The 26691-nt window shown below is 35.8% G+C and overlaps 1 protein-coding gene across 1 annotated transcript in view; it reads right to left on the bottom strand.

Moving 5' to 3' along the window:
* Positions 1–26691, bottom strand: part of LOC145681112 (uncharacterized) — a 461261-nt gene that overhangs the window by 327776 nt on the left and 106794 nt on the right. The window contains exon 5 of the mRNA XM_081752524.1: positions 7538–7737. Coding sequence (XP_081608650.1) covers positions 7538–7737 — 200 coding nt within the window. The remainder of the gene's footprint in view (positions 1–7537; positions 7738–26691) is intronic.

A 26691-nucleotide genomic window follows, 5' to 3' on the forward strand; every position in this document is an offset into this window, starting at 1 on the left:
ACCAGCTCTATGGCGTCGGCGGTCCCTGTGGTTTCCTGCGTGCTCGGATCTGGCAACCCATAAAGTGTAGATGGCGAAAAAGATTTGTCACTTTCCACTGTTGCTACTGTTCCTTCTCCTTTCGTTGTGGAACCTCAAGTTGTGTACTCTAGTGTAGACGCCCCTACTTCTGCTTCTGGCACTGGCGAACGGTCTCGAATTAAATGTTCGAGGCGCCAAGACCTCAGTGACAAACTGTTAAAGAAAAATAAAGAAGAAGCTAACATCCTTCCTGATGTTGATATTCCAATTGTCACTGCTGTTGACTCTCAGCCAGATAATTCTTCGCAGAATCAACTTTGATGCTGTAATATTTATAGGTAATCATGTTTTCCTTTGGCACATGTCTTGATACTGATGTTTGCTTTTTGTGTGTGTGTATTGCAGTTCTGGCGCTTAGTGCGAATTGTGACAAATGTGTTAATGTTTGCCTTCTTTTTTTCAATCTCTGTTCTTCGCCCTTGTTTCTAGTGCCTACTTGAAAGTTCTGTGATGTGAGCGTACCTGTCATGCACACTTCTCGTTTCTATGTATGTTTCTCTTTTCCATGACCTTGAAGATTGCTACTATTAATATTAATAATTTACATATTAGTACCAAGCTATTCTCGCTGCGTGACTTTCTAATAGAAGTTCATATTGATATCACGTTTTTGCAAGAAGTTGGGCTGGAAGTGTTAGATCTTGGTCCTAATTTTACTGTTTACAATAATTTTACTGTCACTGGCACCGGAACGGCAATCGTTGCTCAGTATTATGTTCATTTTTCTCCCATATTACTACACCCAACTGGTCGTATTATCAGTGGTCGGCTCGGTAAAATTCACCTTCTTAATCTATATGCTCCCAGTGGCTCTCAGGCACGTGTGGATCGTAACAATTTCTTTGCATCTGATGTGGCTTCCTGTATTCTCCTCAACTTTGACATGGTTCTTATTGCTGGGATTTTAACTGTGTTTTACATCCTGGAGACCAGTGTCCCGGGTTTAATTATAGTCCGACCTTGCAGGAGTTAACACAAGGTCTTCATCTCCAAGATAGCTGGCTGTCTACTTCTCCACGTCGACAGGCATTTACTTATGTTAGGCGTAATAGTGCTTCTCTCATCGACCGCATGTATGTGTCCCATGCTGATTCACAACATATTTGACGCCGAAATTGTACCTACCATATTTTCCGATCATTGTGCTTATATTGTTACCTTGCGTATACCTGATGTCAAGGTTGAACGTGGGCCTGGTTATTGGCATTTTAATACTTCTCTTCTTGAGGATAATGAATTTTGCGAATCTTTTACAACCAAGTGGGGCACGTGGTTAACCCAGCAGAGACATTTTCGGACTGTTACTGACTGGTGGTATCAATATCTCAAACCACGTGTTACCAGCTTTTGTCGCTGGTATTGTGCTAGGCGGGAGCGTGATCACCGAACTCTGTTCCATTTCTACTATCGTTGTTTGGCTGATGCTAAAAGTGCTCTTCCCCATAACCCTTCTGCCTTACCTCTCATGAAGCAGTATCAAGCTAAACTGATGTGTCTGACTCGCCGTCGCATGAAAATCCGCAGCAAATCTACAGTCATCGACCTTCAAGAAGAACCGTCGCTCTACCATGTCTTGGCAGAATATAAATGAGGTACACGCAAATATATTGAGAACATCAAGGATGACGAAGGTAACACCCATCATACTTTTGCAGGTATTAAGCGGACTTTTTACACCTATTATTCCACTTTATAGGGTACAACGGACACCGCTGACATACCATCTTCCTTCCTAAATCGCCTCCCATGTGTGCTTGATCAACATGAAGAGCAATCACTGAAAACTCCATTCACCGAAGAAGAGGTGCAAATCGCAATGCTTCGTCTGGAAAATCTTCTGGAATTGATGGCCTTCCAGCAGAGTGGTACAAACGTTTTTTCCACTTATTTGGCGATATCTTAAGTGCTATGGTGAACGAATATTTTGCTCCTGCTGCAAGGACCCAGTATAAAGCGGTTGGCGTGACTATCTTTTTACCGAAGCAATCACATCCTACTACCGTTTCCCATTACTAGCCAATCACCTTGCTGAACTTTGACTACAAGATTCTCGCTCGCTGCTTGAACAACCGCTTACACCCCTATTTAACCAAGTTAGTGGGTCCTCACCAATATGCGTGTGTTGAAAACAAGAAGATCTACCATCTTTTACGGTGCATTCGTGACGTTATTGCTACCCTTGAAGATTCTTCTGCCTGTCATGCTCTCCTGTCACTTGATTTTCACCAAACCTTTGACCGCGTCCGTCATGATTACTTGTGGCGTATACTCTCCACCTTAGGTCTCGGGGAGCAGTTCATTCGCTGGATTCGCATCTTGTACGACAATGCTCAAAGTAAACTTAAAATCAATGGATTTCTCACTGAGCCTGTGCGTATGAAACGAAGTGTGCGTCAAGGTTGCCCACTGAGTATGAGCTTGTTTGTCATTTGTCTTTGCCCTGTTTATAGTATTAATGCTCGTCTCTTTGGTCTTTTCCTAAATGGTCACACCTTACGAGTCTGCAGTTATGCTGATGATATGAGTTTTCATCCACGATTCCAGTGATATTCGCACCCTTGATACCTGTTTGATGGAATACACCGCCTTATCTGACGCTCAGATCAATCAGTCGAAAACTAAGCTTTTGGTTCTTGGCACACGAGCTTCTTCTGAGTATCCAACTATCACTAACGTTGTGCCTCAGTTAAAAATCTTGGGTATCACATTTTCCTCTACCATTCTTGAAACAGTCCATGTGAACTATAAGATACTCGTAAACAGCATCCGACATGCTCTCCAGTCACATCGATCACGCCAGTTGTGTTTACTGTCTCGGATATACTTTCTGAATACTTATGCTCTACCCAAATTGTAGTATGTGTGTTAGCTGCTTCCTATGCCCAGTAATATTGCTCAATGCATTATGAGTATTGTTATTTGGCTTCTTTGGCATGGTCACGTCTTTAGAGTTAAATATCCCTTCACATGTCTCTCGCTAAAAGCTGGTGGTCTACACCTTATCCACGCCTACCTCAAAGTTCGGGCTTTGTTTCTGTTCCGAGGCCTCCAAAGCCTTACAACCAACCTTACGGGAATCAGCCATACTCTTGTTTCTTACTGTCTTGACGCTGTTTCATATACATTTCAACTTAATATCTGCCATATTCCTGATGTTTATAGGTATTATTTTGATGTTATTTGTTCCTATGTGTATATGTCTACAGGTCTGACTGCTGCGTTGCCTAGTTCAGTGAGAGACTAGTATCAGTATTTACTTCGCCAATTTTCTCTCCCTCCTCATCGCCTTTACGAAAAACACCCCGCACGACAATGGACGAGAGTGTGGGGTAATATCTTTGCCTCTCATCGTTCTGGAACAACAATCTCGAGTTGTTACGCTGTAGTGAACGACCTTGTGGACACTCGTGCTAAACGACATCGCTTGCTAAACGACATCGCTTACACTTCAGTGACAGTGCTCTTTGTATCAAGTGTGGTCGTGTCGATGATTTGGAACATCGATTAACAATCTGTTGTAATACAGTTCATATTTGGGCTAAATTTCAACGAATGATCAGTGCTATTTGCCGTACAGTGCCAGCTTCTGTTACCAGTGATCTCGTTTTATTTCCTGATTTCCGTCTCTTCCCCAGCGCTAAACATAATTCAGCGCTGTGGTTAATATCGACTACTGTTCATTATATCCTTACTCCTCAGTTACGCCGTATTACCGAATACCAGAATTACTTGTATATCAGATATAGACATTTTTCACCAACCAGAAGAAAAACTACCTTTGCGAATTTCCTCGATGTAGCTCTTGTTAACGTTTATAACTAATGTCCTCATCTTTGGACGTCTTACCAATATGTAATCGTATATACTGATCTCTGTCACTCTACTACTAGAAAACTGTTCTCTGATCCTCATGTAATCTGCCTGTACTTTATGTTTTATATATAACTACTGCAACAAAGAAAATGAAAAAAGAGTAGTGGCTTAAGCGTTAGTTTTGTAATGTTGGGGATTCGAGATCGATTCCGGATGTGGCAATTGAGTAAATTTTTACAATCTACAAAACTGATACTTCTGATGTATACTAAAATGAAAAATATTCAATTTCTCTGGGTCTAACGTAAGAGTTGAGACAACTTCCTTTACAGGTGAAACACCAATAACACAGAATTAGGTCGTCTGTATCAACCTTCGTAACTGTCTGGCAAGTAACGTGTTTGGACAAGAATTGATGAACATATAAGGGCTAAACACGTACTTACTGCTGTAGTATGGACCAAAACTGAGTTCCAAGGAATTATTCGTAGCTGTGCACAAATTGCTAATAGTGATCGAAATTAAAATAGGAATCGCTAGTCACGAGAATGATCCTACTTCAGATATCACCTCTCCTTTCTTCTTAGAAGAAGGGCGAAACAATATGCACTACTGTCATCAGATAATAAATCTTTATATTCCTTTTCTTGTCATAAAATGTGAATTCTGTCTGTAAATCCGTAAACGTAATAATATTATTGTGTTCATGTGTAAACCTAAGAAACATCTGACATACTATATATCTTTTAAGTTCCAATGAATACCTTCGAATATGTTACTTTTTCTTTCCTTCTGTGGTAATAATAATAATAATAATAATAATAATAATAATAATAATAATAATAATAATAATAATAATAATAATAATAATAATAATAATAAAGGAATCTCATAATTACAATACCAATTACATAAATATTATCTTCCCATTCAGAAAAATCAATAATTACCACGACGAAATTTAAACCCAAGTAGATGCAATGAGAGTTTTGTGCTTTCACAATTTCTTCTAAACAAATCGCCCCAACCGGAGTATTGTTCGCCACTGGCACCTCATGTCCTTTCGACGTATTCCAAACACTACAGGAACACGAACACAGAAAAAATTGAGAGCAGTTAAAATTCCGACCTTGCTCTTCAGAGGAATTCGAACCCGTAGTGGATTGCGCCTCATGATCATGTGGCCTCAATTTGCCACAAACTCCTCATATGAATATAAGAAAATAAACTAGTAGTTATGGAACATAAATATAGAGTTATCTATTTCCACACGTCTTGATGCAATGTAAAGAATGTAAAAATAATTTCTGTCGTCTTTTCTTCTTTGGAAATTAGAAGTTATATTAAAGACGAAATGTAATGAAAATGAGGACTATCCCTGCAACTGATGACCAACGCCGTAACTTAGATTCTTTTCTGGGGGGCCTTTGGCGTGGGAGACCCGGGTTCAATTCCCGGCGGGAGCTCATGTGGTTAGCATATCACGTTAATCAGTAGGTCCATGTATCATGTAGCCTCGCTGCTTAACGGGACGTTAAACTCAAAATCAACTCAACTCTTTTCTGCTGGGCGGGCAAGCATTAATAAGCTTATTTGGGCCCCTAGAAAAAGTTGATTTCTAATTGTTGGGCCCCCTCTCTCCGACTTTCTCTTAATCTTTATGGGCAAACCGGAGTCTGTGGGCCCTCTCGCACGGTAAGGTCTGCGGTTCCGTTAGTTACTCCCTGGGCCCATTACATACATGGCAAAATTATTAAGGGGACAATATTGATACATCTCAAAGCCATACACACAAATATTACTCAAATGGGTCCACGACTAATTTTTGTTCTATTTACCTTTTGTGTGCTGTTTTGTTTATGCAATGTAGCGACCCTATTAGATGCTTCATTTCTAATTTCATATTCGTATCGTATATGTAATAAGAAAATTTTGTCTGAAAATGGGTCCCCTCGAACGGCGGGGAGCTTTCCTGGGTGGTAGTTGCCCCCTGCCCCCACAAGTTACTGCTCTGCCGATGAAGTAGGCTCAACTGAAGAACATTTCGTGATACTTTCTTCATTGAGCAACGTGTATATAACTTGTTTTTGAGTTAAACAAGGAAATCTCGAGTAAGTCATTAAGACACTCACACAAGTTGCTTATATTTTCGTATTTATATTTTTATTTATATTTCGTTTATATTTGTTTGTTTTTGTTATATTTGAGTATCTTGTTTATATTTTTCCATGAAACAATTTCAATTAAGTATTAGTTTGGGTGGAAATTTAAATGGCGCTTTGGGTGAGTGGTTAGCGTATTGAACTTCTGTTTGGTGGGCCCGGGTCCGAGTCCCGGCCGGGCTGATGTTTTTCAAGTTTTCTTGTTTCAATTTCAATTTCAATGCATACTCAGTGTGATAAGCAACATGATCTCTCCTCCAGAAAGAAGAAGATGTTGGAATGAGGTGAATTGGAGAAGGTCTCTCAATGGAAGCAATCATTTACAAAGTTATTTCCAGCAGTTGTTCTAGATTTGATATTTTCAGCTACTTTCAAGCATTTTCTGATTCATATGTGATCAGTGTTTTTATTTCTTAGATTATACAGTATATAATGGAAAAATACATTACATACACAACAATATTGAGATTAATATATGATGTTCATTGGACAACACGCCCTGAACCAGAGAGATTGATCTCAGAATGGAGAAACGTTTCGTTAGTCACCTACTTTATAATTTTACCCGCATAAACACCTGGATCAGGGGTACCAACAGCTGTCAGTGCCTAGGAAAGTTACGTGTAAGATTGGTTGCATCTGTCTAGGCGTTCTCACAACTGCAAATTACCTGGACCCCAAGTAATGGAATTAGAGCGGTTAGGAGGGCTGGAATTACTTTTGTAGCTGACTGTACATAGAATTGTGTCATACAGTACGTATTGGGCCTCACTTTACCATACTCTTGATACTTTGCAAACAATTATCCTAGGTACGCACCTGGTAAGAACGAAAAAAAAAATTAATCACATCTCGTTCGTATTTATAATTTATAGGCGTAAGGCTCATAACAATGTTGAAGAAAAACGTCATATTCCCTCGCAATAAGTTGATTGTATTAAATTGTGAGTGTCTTTTGACATACTGTATGTCTCTATTACTAGTCCAAAGATTCATATAACATTGGTGCTTTCCATTGCCTCACTTACTCCATAAATTGTCTTACCCTCTTCATTTCTCAAAGTAAAATATTTTGAGAAGATGTTTCCAATAGAATATTTGTGAGGAAGATATTAAATAAGTGGCTTGTAAATTCCATTCCAATTATATTTTAACGTTCAAATCATCCGAAGCATGCTCAGAAACAGAAAAGAGTGAAATATTAAGACCCAGATAAAACTACACTAATTTATGTTAAATTATATTATTATCAAATATGTCTATTTTAAATATCTTTCTATTATGTTTATTGCCTTAGCATTGTGTCTATTTTTAAGCTATAAAGTACAAAACAGCACAAGTAACATTTTCCTTAACTCCTTATTGAAGAACCCGTAAAAGAGTCTGATTTCTTTCCTAAAATTTTCTTTCAGAATTCCTAACTCAATAAATTATTCCTGTTAAAATTTGCTGTTAAAAAACTGTTAAACCACATATCTTACCATTGTTTCACCATCTTCACTTCCGGAGCCCAAGTTTCTCTTTTTCTTTTCTTCGTTTGCATCATTATTCTTTAGATCCTCTTGATTATTATTTTCCCTTTTTCTTTTCTTTATAATGTTCCCTGACACAGCAGTTTCGTTTTTTGCATTATTTGTATTTTCCTTCTTCTTGTTTGGTTCTTCTTCCTCATTCTCTGACTCTGAAATCATAACTTTCATTTAGAATCGTATCAAATAAACCCATAACTTAATAACAAGTAACTCTTATACAGGGCGGTGCGGAAGTGGGCGTCAACAGTATAGTGTTAGTTATGGTAGAATGTCTGTACACAGTTTATCTTAAAGTATTAAGAGTCTTAAGAGTCATACGCATCGGTATGATCACCATCCATGTCGTAACACAGCTGAATTCTGCACCAAGTTCTCGCAGATGTTTTGCGGAGATACTCCGGAGTCACGAGGGTGAATGCGTGATCCACAGCTGCTCGTCATTCCTGCGCTGTGTTATATCAAGTGTTTCTTACTTGTTGCTTTACGAAACCCCAGAGAGCATTGTCTGGTGTCGTAAGATTGTGGAGGCCAGGCAAAGGGAGCTGGTGAAAATGCATAAAAATAAACGCATAAAATTTTTCTCAGTTTTCCAGTAATTCATATCCAACATGCTAAAGTTAGCAGTAAATAAATGGTATCATATTTCAAATCCCCAAGACATGTTTGGCCATACAATAAACAAATAATCCAAGAGGGTGCATAAGACGGCCCTTATCCCCGATTATCTGACCTTTTGATTCGGTTGGAACTCCATAAAAAACATAGAAGTATTTGAATGTGTGATATTGATATTTTGTACTGGTGCTATTTACAAGCTTGTACTTTAACAATCTAAATATGAGAATAGAAATATGTTATCGCAGATAGTATAGAATTATGTATAGAAGACAAATCAGCTGATAAGGTGATGCTGAAAAAGGAGTTGTGATGTACAAGACTAACTGTAAGACTCTTTCTTAAGGGTCTTCACTACAGCGAAATTAAACTGCCGCTAATTTTAGAGATTTTCTGTAATATTCAAAACAAATAAAAAATATTCGAAAAGCATAAACGTAGTGAACTAGACAATACAATTTTGCATGTGATACCGTTATCAGAACTCATCTATTTGCTTTCGATTTGAAACTGTAGATAGATTTAGCATTTTTTGCGGGTAAATAGCGGCATACCAAAAGCAGATAGGTAAATTGTGGTAAAGGTATCACATTCAAAATCGTATTGTCTAGTTCACTGCGTTTCCGCTTTTCGAATATTTTTATTTGTTTTGGAGATATTATAGAAAAACTCTAAAATTAGCGGTAGTTTAATTTCGCTGTAGTGGAGACCCTTAAAGTCCTCCTTATGCATTCTCTTGCATTGTTTACTTGTGGCCAAACATCTCTTGAGGATGCGAACTGTGACACATTTTACGCCTTAGCATGTTGGAAATGAACTTCTGGAAAATTGAATAAAATGTTGATGTGAAATGACTTGATAGTAGGCCGAATTAGGTTTGTTATATGTTCGTTTCAGTCACAATGGCAGACGGCTTTCCTGCAACTGAATAAATTGATTTTCCATTTCCCTGCAGATGTTTAAAAAAATTACGAATAACACTGCTAATGACAGAACTGTATCCTAGTCATTTTTCGGAAATGAACAAGTAGAATAAAATTTATGATAAAACTTGAAGATATGGTTGTTCTCCTTATAGACTTTATTAGAATTACTAAACAGATTATTACGAATGCAGGACAAAATCCAAGAGGACAAGACCTTGAAAATTCTGACAAAATGAACTAAATTCAAGGGACAGAATCATAGGCGCAGCCTAATAAAAGGATGATTATTCTTTTCTTCAACTGTTACACACCTTTGGCAGAGGGGCGAGGGAGGCTACAATTAATGGACGATATCAAAGCAGAAAGATCATACGTGAAGACTAAGAGGTTAGCGGAAGACCATGGAGCATTGAAGCTTCTGAGTTGTAGCAAGTGACCTGCCAATAATGGCAGAATACCTATGATGATGATGATGATGTCATGCACCTAAAATATTATCTGTAATTTTTGACTTTATTGAAGTAACCTTTTTAAAATACTGAAAACTCAATAAAACAATTAAGACTGTTGTACAGTAGTAAGTATAGACTATATTTCACATTTTGATCTTAGCTAAAAAAATCTTGAAGATGAACATTTAAAAATAATCAATGAACATTTAAAAATAATCAATGAACATTTAAAAATAATCAATTACCATCACAGTTAGTTTTCACGATTAAAATGAATGGTTTAACAATAACATGCTGAATGTATTTCAAATGTATTAAATGTATAATAAATAGAAGTATCCAGAACTTTTCATGTGGGTGGGTGTGAAAGTAATTAAAGCCAATCTATCCTTTTATTATATCATTTTTAAGAATAAGTTTTATTGGGTTTTCCGTATTTTAAAAGAAAGAAAATGTGACAATTGAAGGAAAAAATAATCACATAGGGCGAGCACTGGTAAATCAAGCTGTCCATAGGATTTTGTCCGTCTTGTCAAAATTTTTCTGGGATTTTTTATCGCTTGGGTTTTGTCCCCGCTCTCCTTACTTCATCCATTATATACACCTACATGACTTTCTATGTGGATAAAAACACGCTAGGAGCCAAGCATTTTGGTGTTACATTTCCCTTTAATAAATCCTTCCAGCATAAAAATCCCTATTTCCAACGATTAAGTAGAACAGGAATTCCCGTTCTGCCTAAAGATAAGATCATTTAAAATATTATCTACAGTGCTGGAGGACCTTTAGGCAGAACGGGAATGAATCATGAACTCCAAACTAAAATTTCTAACATGGAGAATTGTTTATTACAAAACTGTTCTTTTTTTCTACATTAATAAATTCCAGAACACTTGAAATTTTAATGTTTTTAAAGATATGCCAAATATATATACGGAACTCGTAAATTTGAGGAACAAACTTGCATAATAAACTCTCAATGGGGATCGAACTTAAGACCTTGTGTGTAAGTCACACGCGCTAGCAACTACACAAGCAGGGAGTACTGTTTCAAGTAAAAGCTTCACCCTCTTCCTACAGAAGAAGAACTCCTTTGTAATTAACTTACATATAATACCAACAAGTAACACTTCCCAATGGTAACATTCTGATTTTGATAAAATTTGGCAGGTAGATACTACACATAAAATAAACGAATCCGTGTTGTTTACTTTTTGCGGAAAAACGGTTTTAGAGAGCAAAAGTTCCTACCGAAAATTTTGAAATTTGACGCCCGAAAGGCAAGAAGAAGTGGATCGAAGTCAATGAAATTGTGCACAGATATTGTAGACGTAAAATGAGGGTATTCCCTAATCTTACGTCTACAATATCTGTGTACAATTTTATTCACTTAGGTCTATTTCTTCTTGCCTTTCGGGCGTCAACTTTCAAAATTTTGAGTGGGGGCTTTTGCCCTTAAAACGTTTTTCAGAAAAAAATATAAAACCCGTGTTAGTTTATCCTTTGCGTATTGCCTCTACACAAAGTTTCCTTGCAGTTCTTCATATCCTTGAGGCACTTCTGACATACTGTTATTAGCACTTTGAATATATCGTAATCAAATGTTTTGAGGAGTCCGGGCCCCACCCAATCGTTTTCTCTAGGAAAATACGAAACACGTATTCCCTTATTTTACGTCTACAGTATACGTGCACAATTTCATTCACTTTGGTCCACTTCTTCTTGTTATTGGCAATCTTAAAAGTCGAATCCCTCCTTCGTAATCATGAATTTGTATAAGAACGCAAAACTCAAATAAAATAATAATAATAATAATAATAATAATAATAATAATAATAATAATAATAATAATAATAATAATAATAATAATAATAATAATAATAATAATGAACTCAGCTATGGCTTCTACACTATTTCAATGGTTCGTACTTTAATACTTCCCTTTCCCAAGCATGCAGCATTCATTAAACGTAATGTTCTTGTATTAAATAAATTTATTTTAAATATATCTAACAAGGCAGGGTACCAAGATGTAACACATCGATTGTGATAAGATTGCACAGACATATAGAACATTGAAAAAGAAGCGACATGTATTTTTTATATCGGTCAACAAGCGCATTGAAAGGGTCAAATAGGGGCATAAAAATGGGGTCAAAAGCAGATTATGTGGAATATAGCGAGAACGAGAAGAGATATCGGAAAATTTTAAATGTACGAAATACTACCCATAGTCGACGCAATTCAATGAGGTAGAACGCATCCGTGAGAAGAGAGCAGAACATCCGGAAATGGTGTAATCACGTGTACAACATTGTCACAATGTGTTACAGAAATGAGCGAAAAGGGTGATAAGGAGCAGGAAGAAAGAAGAGACGAAAACAGAAAGTACGTGTTTTTGCTTTGGGTGCATACATCACCCATATGCGAAAAAAACGCAGATTTATCTCAATGCACGAAGATGGTATTACACGCAGGAAGGATGCAAATGCCGTTCATATAGACAGCCAGCGAGACAGCACTGCGCGGTGGGTTGCATATATCGGGAATGGGAACAAAATTCATAGCACAGTAGAATGTAATAGCAGGTGGTCCACATACGTAAGAAAAGCAGCAACATTAATATCAGTACCACACATGAGTATCAACATTATATCACTACGAAAATACGCGTACAACATAACAGTAATAGTATCAATTTTGTTTTTGTGTCACTACTGCCTACAATCACTTTCGTTCCCAACGTCCATCTCATCGTTAAGAGAACGTTCTTCACTTTTACTATTTCACTTACCTCACTTTCACTCATTCCTCCTCACAAACTTAAATAAATTCTCAAATTGGCGCGGTAAATTTCCTAAAATTGGTCCGGCGATACGGCACTTATCCCGAGAATAGTCTCAAATAGAAACAAACACTTCTTTAAGTTTTCTCGCATCAAATAATTTCCTCAGATATTCTGGACTGTTATTACCCTGCATACTGTTGCGGAAGCTATCGCGTTTTCTTTTAGGATTATAAATACGCTTCCTAATGTACACCACAAAAACGACTGTGTGAAATATACAAACCAACTTGTGCTAGATGGCCACTGAAATCAAAGAATGTCCCGGTAAAGATAATGTCAATGTATCAACACTGCTTCACACATTGCAAGATAAGTGTCTAGCAAAAAAGCTTTCAGTGTTTGTCGTGGAATAGCCCTCCCCGCTGGTCTAGTGGGTAGCACATGTGCCTTTGGTGCAAGTGTCCTGGACTCGATTGCTGGTGCGAAGACATTTGTGAGATTTTAACTGTCCTCGATATTTCTGTGTTTGTGTCCCTGTCGTTTCAGGTTAACCTTAGGTCGGAGTGAGTCAGGTAAAAAGAACGGTAGAAAAAATGGCTAAGTCAGCTACCTGTTAGCCTTAAGGGTAGCAGTGCGACACCAGGCATATTACTTTAAAAAAAAATAAGAGGTAACATGTGTGACTATACCAAGCGGGTGATCCGCGTTCAAATCCCACTATGGATTTTGTTTTTTTCTTTAAAAAAAAAGAAATAGGAGCTTTTATTATTTGATTTGAGTTTAGTGTTCCTTTTAGCAGCGTATCTATACGAGAAATACAATACAGTGTTACCAGCTCAACAGTGTTGCCAGCCCAGTGCAAAGTTGTATTTTTTTAATACCACCATATCAGATTATTATCAATTTCAAATCATACAAAATAAAAACATTCAATACCACAGTTACTGTTTAGTTTTGCAAACTAAGGATGCTATAGTATCACAAATATCCAAAAATGTCCCAATTTCGGACTTCTCTAGAACAGTAACAACGCAAGTGAGAGGGATAGGGCAATGCATATCGAAAGTTTCTTAGTGTGGAATACTACCGTCAGAATAAGACGTATTTCTAATAAACAAAAAAAAAAAGTTACAAAGAGTTAGAAATTAGACTTTTTCTAAGGGTTCTATTTCGAAAAACCGTTGAGATAAGTATCATACCTAATTACGTAGATTGTTTTCGAATGATATAAAGATCATGATGCCATTTACAGCAAACCTCTATTTTTAACCATTCCTGAGATATGGTAATTATTGCAAAAGTTGGCAATACTGCTTGAAATGACGTAGTTGCGAGAAATGTTTAAAATGTTCGTTGCGTTTTTTTTTCTTTGACCCTTGACTAATTACTTATTGCAGTAAAAATTATTATTTGATTTGTTTAATCTAAACATACAACAATTTGCTGGTAATTTGTTTACTTTCGTCCCGCGAGATATGTAGGACTTCCCTCAGGGAAAAAAAAAGATGAAATTTCTCTGTCGCTCATAAGTCTTGATTATCATAAGAACACTTTCATCAACTCATTGTTGTGTGTAAATAATTATTAGAACAAGTTATAACATTGTCTTGTTTTGTTTCTTTTCAATATAAGAAAACTGTATTGATATAACAGCCATGTGTCACCTGAATGAGAGGGACATGGAGCAGCTTATTCCACAGATCGGACTCCATGTTAATTCCGGGAGAACTGGAATTTTTGGTCTCAAGCGCTAGCTCAAGCTGTCGATACTCAGATTGTAAGAGCATTTCCAAATAATACTTATGAATTAACTATCTCGATGATAAACCAACAAAGAAAATTGGTACGAAAACGTTTAGTGTGGAAAATGTAGTTTATAGAACAAGAATATAACATTCTTCTTGCATAATATACGTTGTGTGAATAGTTGATCATGAGCATATACTTTGTACTAAGCACCCATTGAAAGTGGTCACATGTAAAATTGCCTGCGAAACAATAATATACAAGTCACATCTTTGTGTTGGACAGAGAGATGCGGTTCTGTAGGGGCATAGTGCTGTATTGTTACATAATTATGGTTTTGTTTTTCAATGTGCAACAACAATCAAATATTGTCAAGACTCAGTTTAATTATAATTTCGACCGTTTTTATTTTTACTATTATTTTGTTGAAAATTTTCTGAAATATTCAATTTCTCTATTTAGTTTTGCTAATTTAGGGATTTTGTCGCTAAAAGTAGCAATTTGATAATGTATTTTAGAGACAAGATTTCAGTCATTTAGTACTCATTTATGATCCACAATAAACTTTAGCATTGTAATTATTAAGTTTACTTGTCACTTTCCGAACTGATTTAATCTCATACTTAGTGCTAACTATAAGCTTATATGAGGAATACTTCTTTTTAGTTGAATATACTTTAAAGGTTATATAATGAATAATATATTAACTAGTTCAAAGGTGGTTTTCGTTCGATTTTCCTGCCTATTGCATTACAGTGTCTTTAGCTACGCACAATGTTGTCCGATCTTCGCTCTGTGTTGTCAGATCCGCGTACTTTTGTTTCTTTCGTTAGTTGCCTTCTGATGAGATTGCCTTCTCATGTCAGACACAAAGATGGTTTCCTTTATTGATCCCTTGGGCAGGCACGTAGCGAAGGGGTGGGTCCGGGGGGTCCGGACCCCCCTTTTCGGATCCAGAAATGAAAAATATTAAGGAAAGATGAAACAGAAAGAAACGAGAAAGAGATAAATCAGCCTCAAAAATATAAAGCTACAATAAGCGTTTGGTTACTCTTTCTTATGAGGAGCTTTGTGTGGAGGAAACGGGGCTGGGGAATCAAGTTAAAATTGGATATTATTGTAACGGAACATTCCTAAATTCCATCTAACTCCATGTTAAAGCTATGCAGCGGCACAAATCTGTCTTCAACATTGGGAGGGGCGGGTAAGACAGTTCTCATAATTTTTTTAAGAATGTTCAAAATATTTATGATGTTGAAAAACAACGCTGTGGAGGATCAGGGGAGCAGAGTTGTCTTTAAAATTGTGAGGCGGGAAGGTTTGAGGCTTATTCTGGGGTGGGGACATCAATTTCATCTTACTTTCGTTTCCCCAAAAAACACATTTCAAATCGGATTATTGGGGGAAAGTCCTCCCCAGTTCTAAGATTGGAGGGGACATGTCCCCCTCATCAACCCGGGATTTGCGCCAGCGACCCTATGGACTACAAATGACGATCCATAAACCGGTTCGGTCAGATAGCCTCTCAGGTAGAACGTAAGCAATGCCCAGAATTACCAATAATATGAAACATTTTGAATTTCGCGGCAACACTAATCCATTCTATAGGATGTCTTTACTCCCGAAAGAGATCTTTTTGCTATCCTTGACGGCAGTAACTAAAATAAGAGAAATAAGAAGACCAGAAGAACTGAGTTCGAATGACCTCGGAAGACTATGTCTTTTTCAATATTTTTTTCTTGTGTCAGTAAAATAGTTTGGGTTGATCGATCCCCTGATGTTGTAACCACAGTATTTCATGTCACGCACCCCCCCCCCTTCCATTACTAAATCCTGGCTAAACGAACGAATGTATGTTACCAGTAAAATAGTTTAGAATGATCGAACCCCTGGTGTGATAACCACAGTATTTCGTCACGGACCGCCCCTATTGCGAAATTCTGGCTACGTCCCTGCCTTGGGAAAGACAGGGAATGCAGTCATTAAATACTTGCTTTTATTAATAGGTTTGAAATTTTAGACTTATAATTACGTAGTATAACCACCCATAGGTGATGAAGTAAAATCTCTACGGGTCGAAACTTGTAAATCACAAAGTAGTAACCCACAGGATGGTTACACCAATTTAGCTCTTCCTTTCTGCTCAAGATACTAATTTCCTGGAATTTTACTGTTTCATATCGTCTTTTTATAAAGTTTGTTTCTCATTCTTACTGTAAATACTCAGCTTTTCATTAAGCTTTTCTAATCAATCATCGACCTTTTTTCTCCGGACAGTGACAATTCATATTTAATTGTTGTGGCTTGCATAAGCTTTCCTGTAACTTTTAAAATATATATTATTAGTGTATTAAGTTTGCTTCTGAATATTGTTTCTCAATCGTACTTTCCAGTATGTATGTATTTAATATCTTTATTTGTATGCTAACCCTTCCTTTCAACCGGAGTTTGAAGATTCCATACTGGACATATCTACGAGTGTATTAAAAGCAACAGATGCAGAGGAAGTATTTTTACAGCGTCGAACGAACACAGCAAAAACTTTACCGGACACCGGAACAAATTGCTGGGCGAGAAGAATTAGCAACTTCAAATCAGCCAATTCAACTTTACGAACCACTGTGTGCAAGGAAAGATTTTAAAGTAAACACGGAACAGGTTTATAATTTTGTAAGTTATTGATATAATTAACTTTTCATTTTATATTTGTAACTATAACCGGGCTCACATTACAGAGCACCGTACTTGTAGACGCTTTGTAATGCACTGCTAAACAAGGCCGCTTCGAAACCATAGATGTGAGGAATAACCAAGTTCTCAATGACAATTCTTCATTTTGAAAAAACACATTTCACTTTGTTCACATACATAGTATTGTTCCAATTTCATTGTTCTCAATTCTATCATACCATATTTATTCTACTGTGAACAATTCCTTGTATATTCAGTCATTGTTCATACAAAAGGATTTACGACAAATTAAGTAGCAGCATTTGTTCTATGCTTCCTTGAAGATTTTAAATTACCTTTCACTCTTCATGCATTACCTTTGTTCAAGCTTGGATCTGTTTTCTCGAATAGAACTCTCTACTATTTATCCAACATGCAATATATGTTTTGGTGATTTATATTACAGGTTCTCAAAGTACTACAGAACTCCATAGATGGAAAAGGTCTTATTGCAGCAGGGAAATACAACAGGCGGACTCTTAACATAGAGGCAGAGAAAATAGCTTGGTAGAATAATAATCAGAACGATATTAGATGATAGCCCATCTTTCAAAGTTCACGCAGAAACCTTTACTAAGTTAGCTCTTGAAATAAGAAAAATATTTCCGAAGGAGCTTCCAGCCATTTACTTAACTTCTTCATTAAGTGCTACCCCTTACCAAAAGAAACGAAACGCTAGTGGCATCTTGTATGAAGCTTATATATCAAGGCACAGAAGATTCCGCGAACTTGGGGAGCTTCCTGGATTCAATAGGTCGAGAAACTCAAGACCCTCCACACCAGTGATAAAAATTTTCCGATTCATAAAAACATACTCCACTTATTCCTACATCGTTGTTTAGCCGTGATGTGAGGTGGAAAATTTTCTTCTATATTTTTCCGGAAAATTTTCCATTCTTAACAAATATCAGTGATCAAGTAACAATTCCTCAGTATTCGTAAAATTAATTGAATTCATCTATAGAAATATTAAAATTTGAAAGATCGTTTAAAGAATCTGAAAATTTTCATGGCTAAGACAATTTTCAGTACCATGTAGGACCAAGTAAAAAATTTTCATGATTCGAAGAATTGTCTGTCCTGTAAAGTGATGAAAATTTTCCGGAAAATTTTGAAACGGAAACTTTTCCGGTTCATGAAAACATACTCCACTTAGTGATGGGTAAATGCCCGGGATGATTCCCAAAAATGGGAATTTTCCGGGAATTTATGTACAATCACAAAGAAAATTGCATTCTATTACTATATTATGATTTCTAAGTTAAATTCGTTTTTATACCAGTATATTATTACTGTTGTTCCCAGAGGAGTCTTTAAAATGTATATTCTGAACGATGTTATGTTATTTTATTGATATTCTATTATATTTATAGAGTACGCATAAATTGATATTTATTTACAACATGTTCTATGAAAGTAAATATGTTTCAAAAAAGGTATAGTAAGTCCACAAACTTTTAAACCGCTAAACAGTTTAAATTTACATGTTAGTGGATTTTCTAAACTTCTACTACTGATATTATAAACATTAATTTTTTAAATATTATAAACAAATTAAGATGGGTAACTGCCAAAACACACATATCCCACTATTTAGTCAACATTTGCGCATAAATATGTATGTTCACAATATTTGCAAGATACTTTCCTGTCTTTATAATTTTGCATGTAACATTGCCATACACGACTTTTCTTCCTGCCCATTTCTCGAAATTCCATGCGTTAATTCATATGTAAAAGAAGTTCGAGATTCAGAAATTCAAATCAGAGAGAGGAGACAGACTGACGTCTATTACTAACGGTGGTTCAGGGTGTATTTATAGCACTTCATTTCTTTTTCTACTTACAAAATGGTTTCTTTCCATCATTTGTAAATTAGTACTTTGCTACTTTTGGCGATTGTTTAACTTTGGCGGGTCAGATTTTGCACCTACTTTTTTGCGATATTCTATTCCGATCTTGTTGTTTTATGGTTTCATACGTTAAATTGCATTACCAACATTAAATTTAGACAGTATTGCCGAGCGAGCATTAGCGAGTGAAGGCGGGTTAGAGCCCCGCAGGGCACGTTTTCTATCTTCGTTACCAACAAATCACTTTCTTTTTCTCACATAAATCACTTACACTTACCTTTACGGTTTGTACAAATCCCTTACTGCCCTAAAAAATGTGTTTGATACTTTCTTGACTATTTGAACACTATCAACTCGTTTCTTCCGTAAATTATCCTATTTTTGCTAGTTTTGGGCACGCAATACTAAACAATTGCTCTACTTTTTAGTGCAAATGGAAATGGAACTTAAAAAATCATATTATTAGTTATATAAAGTACTGTCAAAGAATTTTAATTTTTTTAACCTCCAAATTCTTTAAAACCTAAAAGTAAGTCACAATATATTAAAATAAAGTAATTAGTCATATGGTTCTTATAATTTGGAAGATAAAGTAAACATATAGAAATAAATTCCTTCCCGGGAATTTATAGGCCAGGGAAAACTCGGGAATATTCTCATTTTTTAAATTCCTTCCCACCAGGAATATTCCCACTACCCATCACTAACTCCACTTATTCCTACATTGTTGTTTAGCCGTAATGTAAGGTGGAAAATTTTCTTCTACATTTTTCCGAAAAAATTTCCGTTCTTAACAAATATCAGTGATCAAGTAACAATTCCTCAGTATTCATAAAATTGATTAAAATCATATATAGAAATGTTAAAAAGTGAAAGATCGTTTAAAGGATCTGAAAATTTTCATGATTCAATTTTCAGGACTATGTAGGAACAAGTTAAACCATTTTTCATGAATCGAAATATTTTGTGTCTTGTATGGAAAAATTGAAGAACTTTTCATGAGTCGGAAAATTTTCATTATTTTGAAGCAAAAGTAAAACAACTTTTCGTAAATCAGAAAGTTTTATTGATCTGTAGAAACAAATAAAAGGAATTTTCATGAATCGGAAAATTTTCATCACGATGTAGAAACAAGTGAAAACACTTTTTATAATCCGGACAATTTTGGATATTATGTATAGCCCTTTGGGGATTCTTTGATACAATTTGTACCATACGGGTGTTTCATGGTTCATTGCGTTATAACTCTTCTATTTGAGCTTTTTCGTCCGTTTTTTTTTTTTTTTTTTTTTTTTTTTTTTTTTTGTTCAAGTCCAGAGGCATTGTAGAAGACGTTATGTATGATTTCACACCTTCCTACGTCCAGACATAGGAGGTGATGACGTCATAATTTTAAAATATATATTTTCTCTTATGAAGCTTATGTTCATTATTTTTGGCGGGCTTATTTTTGCACGTAGAAGATTGAAATTTTGCACAAACATTCAGTCCACCGAGTAGTATTTAGGGCTATTCCACGGGAAAGTGAGCCTGAACTAAATTTTCGAAAACTGTCAAAACCAATGCATTTTTACGTATATGTGAAGTAAATAGAACGAAATTTACTTTTTCACAAAGAAAAACTTATTTATACTTAGAATTCACGTAAAATTTTAAGTCTAAATTGTGAATTTGTAACATGTGAGCTGAGAGGAGATTTTTTATTCTTGTTATCGGCAACATTTTACGGTATATCATGCATGTTTGGCTGAAGTAACTTCGAGTTATTCAAGATGCTTCTTTTTGCTACAAGTTGCAGTTGAAAAAGTGTTCACAGGATAAAAATTGTTTATAATATCATTAAAGATATAAACGTCAACTTGAGTGTCCTGCCCGTGACAGAAAACTACCAAAAGTTATTGATTGATTGATTGAGAGTTTTACGTCCCGTTCAGCAGCGAGGCTATATGAGACGTGGACCTACTGATTAGCGTGGAATCCGAACCACATGAGCTCCCGCCGGGAATCGAACCCGGGTCTCCCGCGTCAAAGGCGCGTACGCTAACCGCGTAGCGACGGAGAAGCTCTACCAAAAGTTATTATACTGAATTACTAAATTTGAGAATGTGGTTCGTACTTAGTAGAAGTAACAATTTGCACGTGTACTTCACATTTACCAAATTTTGGACTAATGCTAATAATATACTTTGATTTCTTTCAATTTGAAAACTTGTTCTGCCCGTGACAGTGGGCATGCCACTATTGGGAAAGTTTGTATACATTGGTTATTCATGATAGAAAATGATTCCATGAGTACTAAAATAAAGTTTTCTAAGCATGAGCATTATTTACTTAAATAGAGGATTATCTATTACTGTCAGTATGATGTTCTAACTTAAAATAAGTGTCATATAAATATTATCATATAAATATTATCATTGGCGTCACCTTTATGTTCGTTTCAAGGGAGAAGTGGATGGGATTGGAAAAATGTAATTTTTGAGTTTTACGTAACACGATTATGCCGGTGAGGCTAAAGGAGACGGTGAAGATGAGTAATGAATGAAATGGTGGAATGAAGAAAGTGGGAGAGAACGGGAGAACCCCGAGGAAACCCACGCACGCGGTGTTTGTCCACCACAAAGTTCACTTGGCGGGGGCAATGGATGGGATTGGAGTACGTACAAAAAGGCCAGTATGGAACTTTGTGAAAAAAAAAGAAAGTAATTGTAGAATGTGCTGCTGATTTCGTAGCAGCTTTAAGCTCTTCGTCTCAAAATATATCTGTTTTACTACTATCATCACCAGAAATTGAAAAAAAATAAAAAGACGCTTTGAATAAAAGACAGGAAAATGCTCTTGTCAATTGAATGTCTCCAATCAAAACAGTTTTTTCCTGCAATTTGACAGCAAAAATTTGGTAGTTCGCGAACTTTTAAATCAGAGCTTCATCCGTGTAAAATCTTTAAATTTTTAACAGACTTTTATTCTGGTTCTGAAAATGATGATTCCGAAAGCCATGAAGCTATCCTGAGCGACGACTTAGGTTTGCATGTTAACAAGATTTGTGTTAGACCAGCTGTTGAAGATATAAGGCAAGGAACACTTTTGTTGATGGAATTTTTCTCTAATGAACAGAAAAAGAAAACATAGACATGCAACTATCGCACAAAGCCCAGTGGAAGAGGACGAAGAAGTCAAGGAAATTCTTATGAAGACCGTAAGCGATTGCGGTAAAATTTTCAAGACTATTGAAGATGTGTCTTACGTGCATTTCGATCAAATAATACGGTACCTGTGATACCAGGGATTCCGTGCATTTTCACACGGTGCAATCTCGCACGGTGCTCATTATCGAGCAATTTCACACGGTCCTGGTTATCGTATTAATCAGTCAGCAGGTGTGGTGCATTTTCACACGGTCCATCTGCAACCACGTGATTCACCCTGAAACTCCTTTCACTACAAGGGGAGGGAGGACAGAACAAGTATGAACTAAGTAAGAACAGAGAAAGAGCAAATACAAGTTAAATATGAACAATTGCAATTAATACTAGAGAAGCTAGAAAAAAGAAAAATTTAACAAACACACGTTATAATAAAGAAGAGGAAAATAATTACAAAAATAAAATAAAACTAATAACGAAAATAATAGCAAATTAAAGTACATGAAAATAAAAATTCAGAAAAACAAATAATCTTGCGAAAACAGACTAAAATGTGTTACTGGTTTCCACTCCAAATTGATATCGTCTCTGCAGGTCGACTTTCAAGACATTCTGCGGCTAAGTTGATCAAGATCTCTATTTTCGGAAATAATGTATGGACAATAAAGTCATTCTCCACAGCAAAGAATAAAATAAGCACTTTGTTAATGAAGTCGGAACCCATTGTTTAAAAATAGAAAGATGAGTTAAATAAACTTTTATTTTGTGATTATTCTTTTCCTGTTACTGCTTAGTTATCTCTGCAGGTGCATATGGCCATGGTACACCTGTGAATCATGTCATTGGAGGGTGGGGGATAAATAGGGTATAAAAGAATCGCCCTTGATGTCTAATTCCTTAATTTTAGTGTTTTCGTTGTTGGGTGAACATAGTGATTCAACGTAGAAATGGAGTTTATAACAACTAGCAGAGGTAATCGTCTCTTAGTTCATGCAGGGTTCCAGTACTACATGCAGAGAGAAAACAGGGATCATACAGTATGGGTAAGTATCGTATTAATAGAATTAGGATTTTCTGTAAAAATTCATGTTTCCTTTTTTTATGTTCTTAATTTATTTTCTTTTTGGGAGGGGGGGGGGCGAAGGCTTCATATAATATGACTAGACATCGGATTTTTATGCAAATGCATTGTTTGCTCGTATGCATCTCTGTTAAATTTGGTAGGGGTTTCTAGAAATAATAATATAGTCCGAATTTGAAGCTTTGTAGTGCATATAAATGCATATTTCAAAGGTTAGAGCATATATTAGTACTCAAGAGCATATTCAGCACATTTTATGTTTTTATTTCAGATGTATGCTTACAACATGGAATAAATCCAGTTTTAGTTTATATTTTCAATACATTTACATGCCTATGCAACGGAAGGGCTTTTTGCATGAGAAGATAGAAGAATTCCTAATTTATAGACGACCAATAATGTTAGAAACCGATCACCAGAGCAGAAATGCCCACAATTACCAAAACGTTAAGAGAAATCTGATAATAATAATGACATTGTAATATCGTGTCGACATCAATTCAGAAACAAGAGATACGAGTATTGCTACTCAGTGAATGCTTAGCTCTAGTTGGTGAAGTTCGACACGAGCTCCGGTCATTTTCTGGTAAATTCGGGCACTCCTTGAAAAAAAAATGACGGATCTTATTGGGAGAAACTCCAACTAAAAATAATTGAAGCCATGGGAAAATATCTCCAAGGGTTAAATTTCAATTTGCCAGAATATATATATATACTACACTTGCTCCTCTGCGTAAATATTGTATAGTAACATCTATTGATGTTAATAGTTCATTTTCTGGCTACAAATGTCATAAACAGATACCAAAAAATGAAGAGAAGCATCTTGTGATACACTGTAAGGCTAATTGCGGGAAGAGTAAACCCTTGAAAACGATTATTATTATTTGCCTTGGGGGGAAGGGGCGAGCGGGGTGACGGCCTCGGGCGTCAAAGTAAGGGGGCGCAAAGTTCAGTAGGAAAAAATAAATGATATATATAAAATGGAAGGGAAAAGTATTAAAAAGTGCTCAAAATCAAGAAAAAGCATGGTTTATTTATGAAAATTTTCTTACGCGTCGCGCCAACCATGGTCTGCGGCTTTGCGGCTGGTCTGTCAACCTCACTCATATTTACGGAGGCACCGTCGTATATTCTCGCCCCGGGCGCTGATTTTCCACGGCACGGGCACTGGATACCAGCACCTATTTTATATACTGTTAGTATTTTGTACGAATTTCCCTACAAGGTGGGTGTAAATGGGCAAATAAAATCATTTCCTAAAGTGTAGGTGGTGAGAAATAAGTGTACGACATATTGTTATTTTTATGTGATAAAAGCGAGCCTCAAGTAAAGTAACTATAATTATTTGTGTACAATGCTATAACAGAACAGCAGAAATTGACTTATTTTTTATTTTATTTCATTTTGAAGTCATTCTTATTGAGATTTTGTGTGTTGATTCACACGGTGTCCTGCCCGTGACACAGTGAAGTTTAGTTTATTTATTAATATAAATATTTGGCAAATTTCTCTTATGTGAAGTTTGTTAAAAAAAACTCATCATTTATACATTTCCGTTTAAATAAAAACATTTTGAGCTAGGAATTCACAGAGTTTTGTAACATTCACTTGGTGTGTCGAAAGTCACTTCTCATTTTTGTCCCCGCCCGTGACAGACATTTAGGAATTAATATTCTCTACTCTAAACAGAAAAAAATATTGAAAACATGAGCTACATATACTCCTAAGTCTGTACTGCTCATATATCATACAATTAGCAGAATTTATGTTGTACTTTAAGAAATATAAAACTTTAAAGCATCAAAAATCTAGTGTAAATGTCCTGCCCGTGACGATGGAATGGCCCTTTACCAGATTTTTTTTTTAGATTTCTGAGTTAAAACAGGGGCATCCAGAGGGGCAAAGGGTTGAAAAAAGGGATATTTTTACCCCAAAATCCCTTTTTTCTGGATTTTCCCGCCTTAGATATATGATGGAGACATGTGAATGGTACCGCCTGAAAGGCAGTTCTATTTTGAAGAAAATGATGTGCAAACCATGATCCTAGGGTAATTAGTGATGTCACAGGGAATTTTTACAAAATATCCTTCTGTATTCGGGAATATGATACATTGTCAGTATATATATATATATATATATATATATATATATATATATATATATATATATATATATATATATATATATATATATATATTTGGCGGGCTTACTTTTGCACCTAGAAGAGTGAAATTGTGCATAAACATTCACCGAGTAGTATTTACCAGATTTTTTTTCAGATTTCTGCGTTAAAACAGGGGGGTCCAGAGGGGCTAAAAGTTGAAAAAGGGATATTTAGACCAAAAAATTCCTATTTCGGGATTTTCCCGCCTTAGATACATGATGGAGACATGTGAATGGTACCTCCTGAAAGGCAGTTCTATTCTGAAGAGAATGATTGGCGGATTATAGTCCTAGGGTAAACAGAGATGTCTCAGGATTTTTTTTTACCTGAGATCATGGTGTTTTGCGGTAATTTGGGGCATTGTGAGGATTCTTGATAAAATTTCTCCCGCCCTTAGTATTCAAGATAGAACCTTTAAATTTGGCACACACATTCAGTCTACCAAGTACTATTTATCTGATTTTTTGAGATCTCTACGTTCACACAGGGCCGCTCCAGAGGGGCCCAAAGTGTAAAAAAAATTCCCTTCGAAAGTTTCCCTTTGACATCAATTTTCCCTCTTCTGGTATATGATATGGACATGAAAGTGATACCATTTAAAAGCTAGATTCATTCTGAAGAGAATGAGGTATGAACCATGATCTTAGGATAAATAGTGACGATGCAGTAGCTGCTTGACTGAAAGTCAAAAAATACCCCAAAAACCCACAATCCGAAAAGGGATAGTGATGTTTGGTGGAAAATTTTTCACTATATTTAACAGCAAATTCAGCTATAAAATTCAATTCCTGTAGAGAAAGTTAGAAAGCAACAAATTATCATTTTCCAATTAGCTTTCGGAAACCAGAAAATTTTCTAATATTTCAAGTTGGGAAGTAAAAATATACAGTCCCTCTCTCACTCTCTCTCTCTCTCTCTCTCTCTCTCTCTGTCTCAGTGTGTGTGTGTGTGTGTGTGTGTGTGTGTGTGTGTGTGTGTGTGTGTGTGTAAAGTGCACGAAACATACATCAAGTTCGTATGGAACAAATATCCCATTCCATTATTTAAAACGTAACAAGAAATTGAAAAGAAATCTTTGTGAATTTATCAATTTCAGAAACAGAAAATTCCACTACTTTTTCACATGTAGGCCTGCCTATGTAATGAAATAACTACATAAAAGTTCCTTATGAAGATTATTTTTGTAACAGAAAATAATCTTCATAATCTTCAGAAAATGATTTTATTGTGTTTAACACTCGTAAGTCATAATTTCGATATTGGAATTTTGTACAATCAACAACTTAGAGCAGATATTTGTATTGTAAAACTACCATTATTATGTATAAAAATGTATTAGAAATAATGACGATTCCATAGAACAAGTATATATATATATATATATAAGAAATATGTTTCTTATTTTGTAAATTAAAATCAAATTACTTGCTTTTAGAACGCAGCGCTAATAGTGCAGCTTTTTATGTTTCCTTTATTATTTTATTGGAAGAACAAGTACACAAATCAGATTCCTTATTAGTTATATTCACTTTCTTTTCTGAATGAATATATGAATAAATATACGTTTATTTCCAGAAAATGGTCAGTATTTGCTTTCAT

This window comes from Thermobia domestica, chromosome 3 (genome assembly GCF_964235325.1).
Source record: "Thermobia domestica chromosome 3, izTheDome1.hap1.1, whole genome shotgun sequence".
Lineage (NCBI taxonomy): Eukaryota > Metazoa > Arthropoda > Insecta > Zygentoma > Lepismatidae > Thermobia > Thermobia domestica.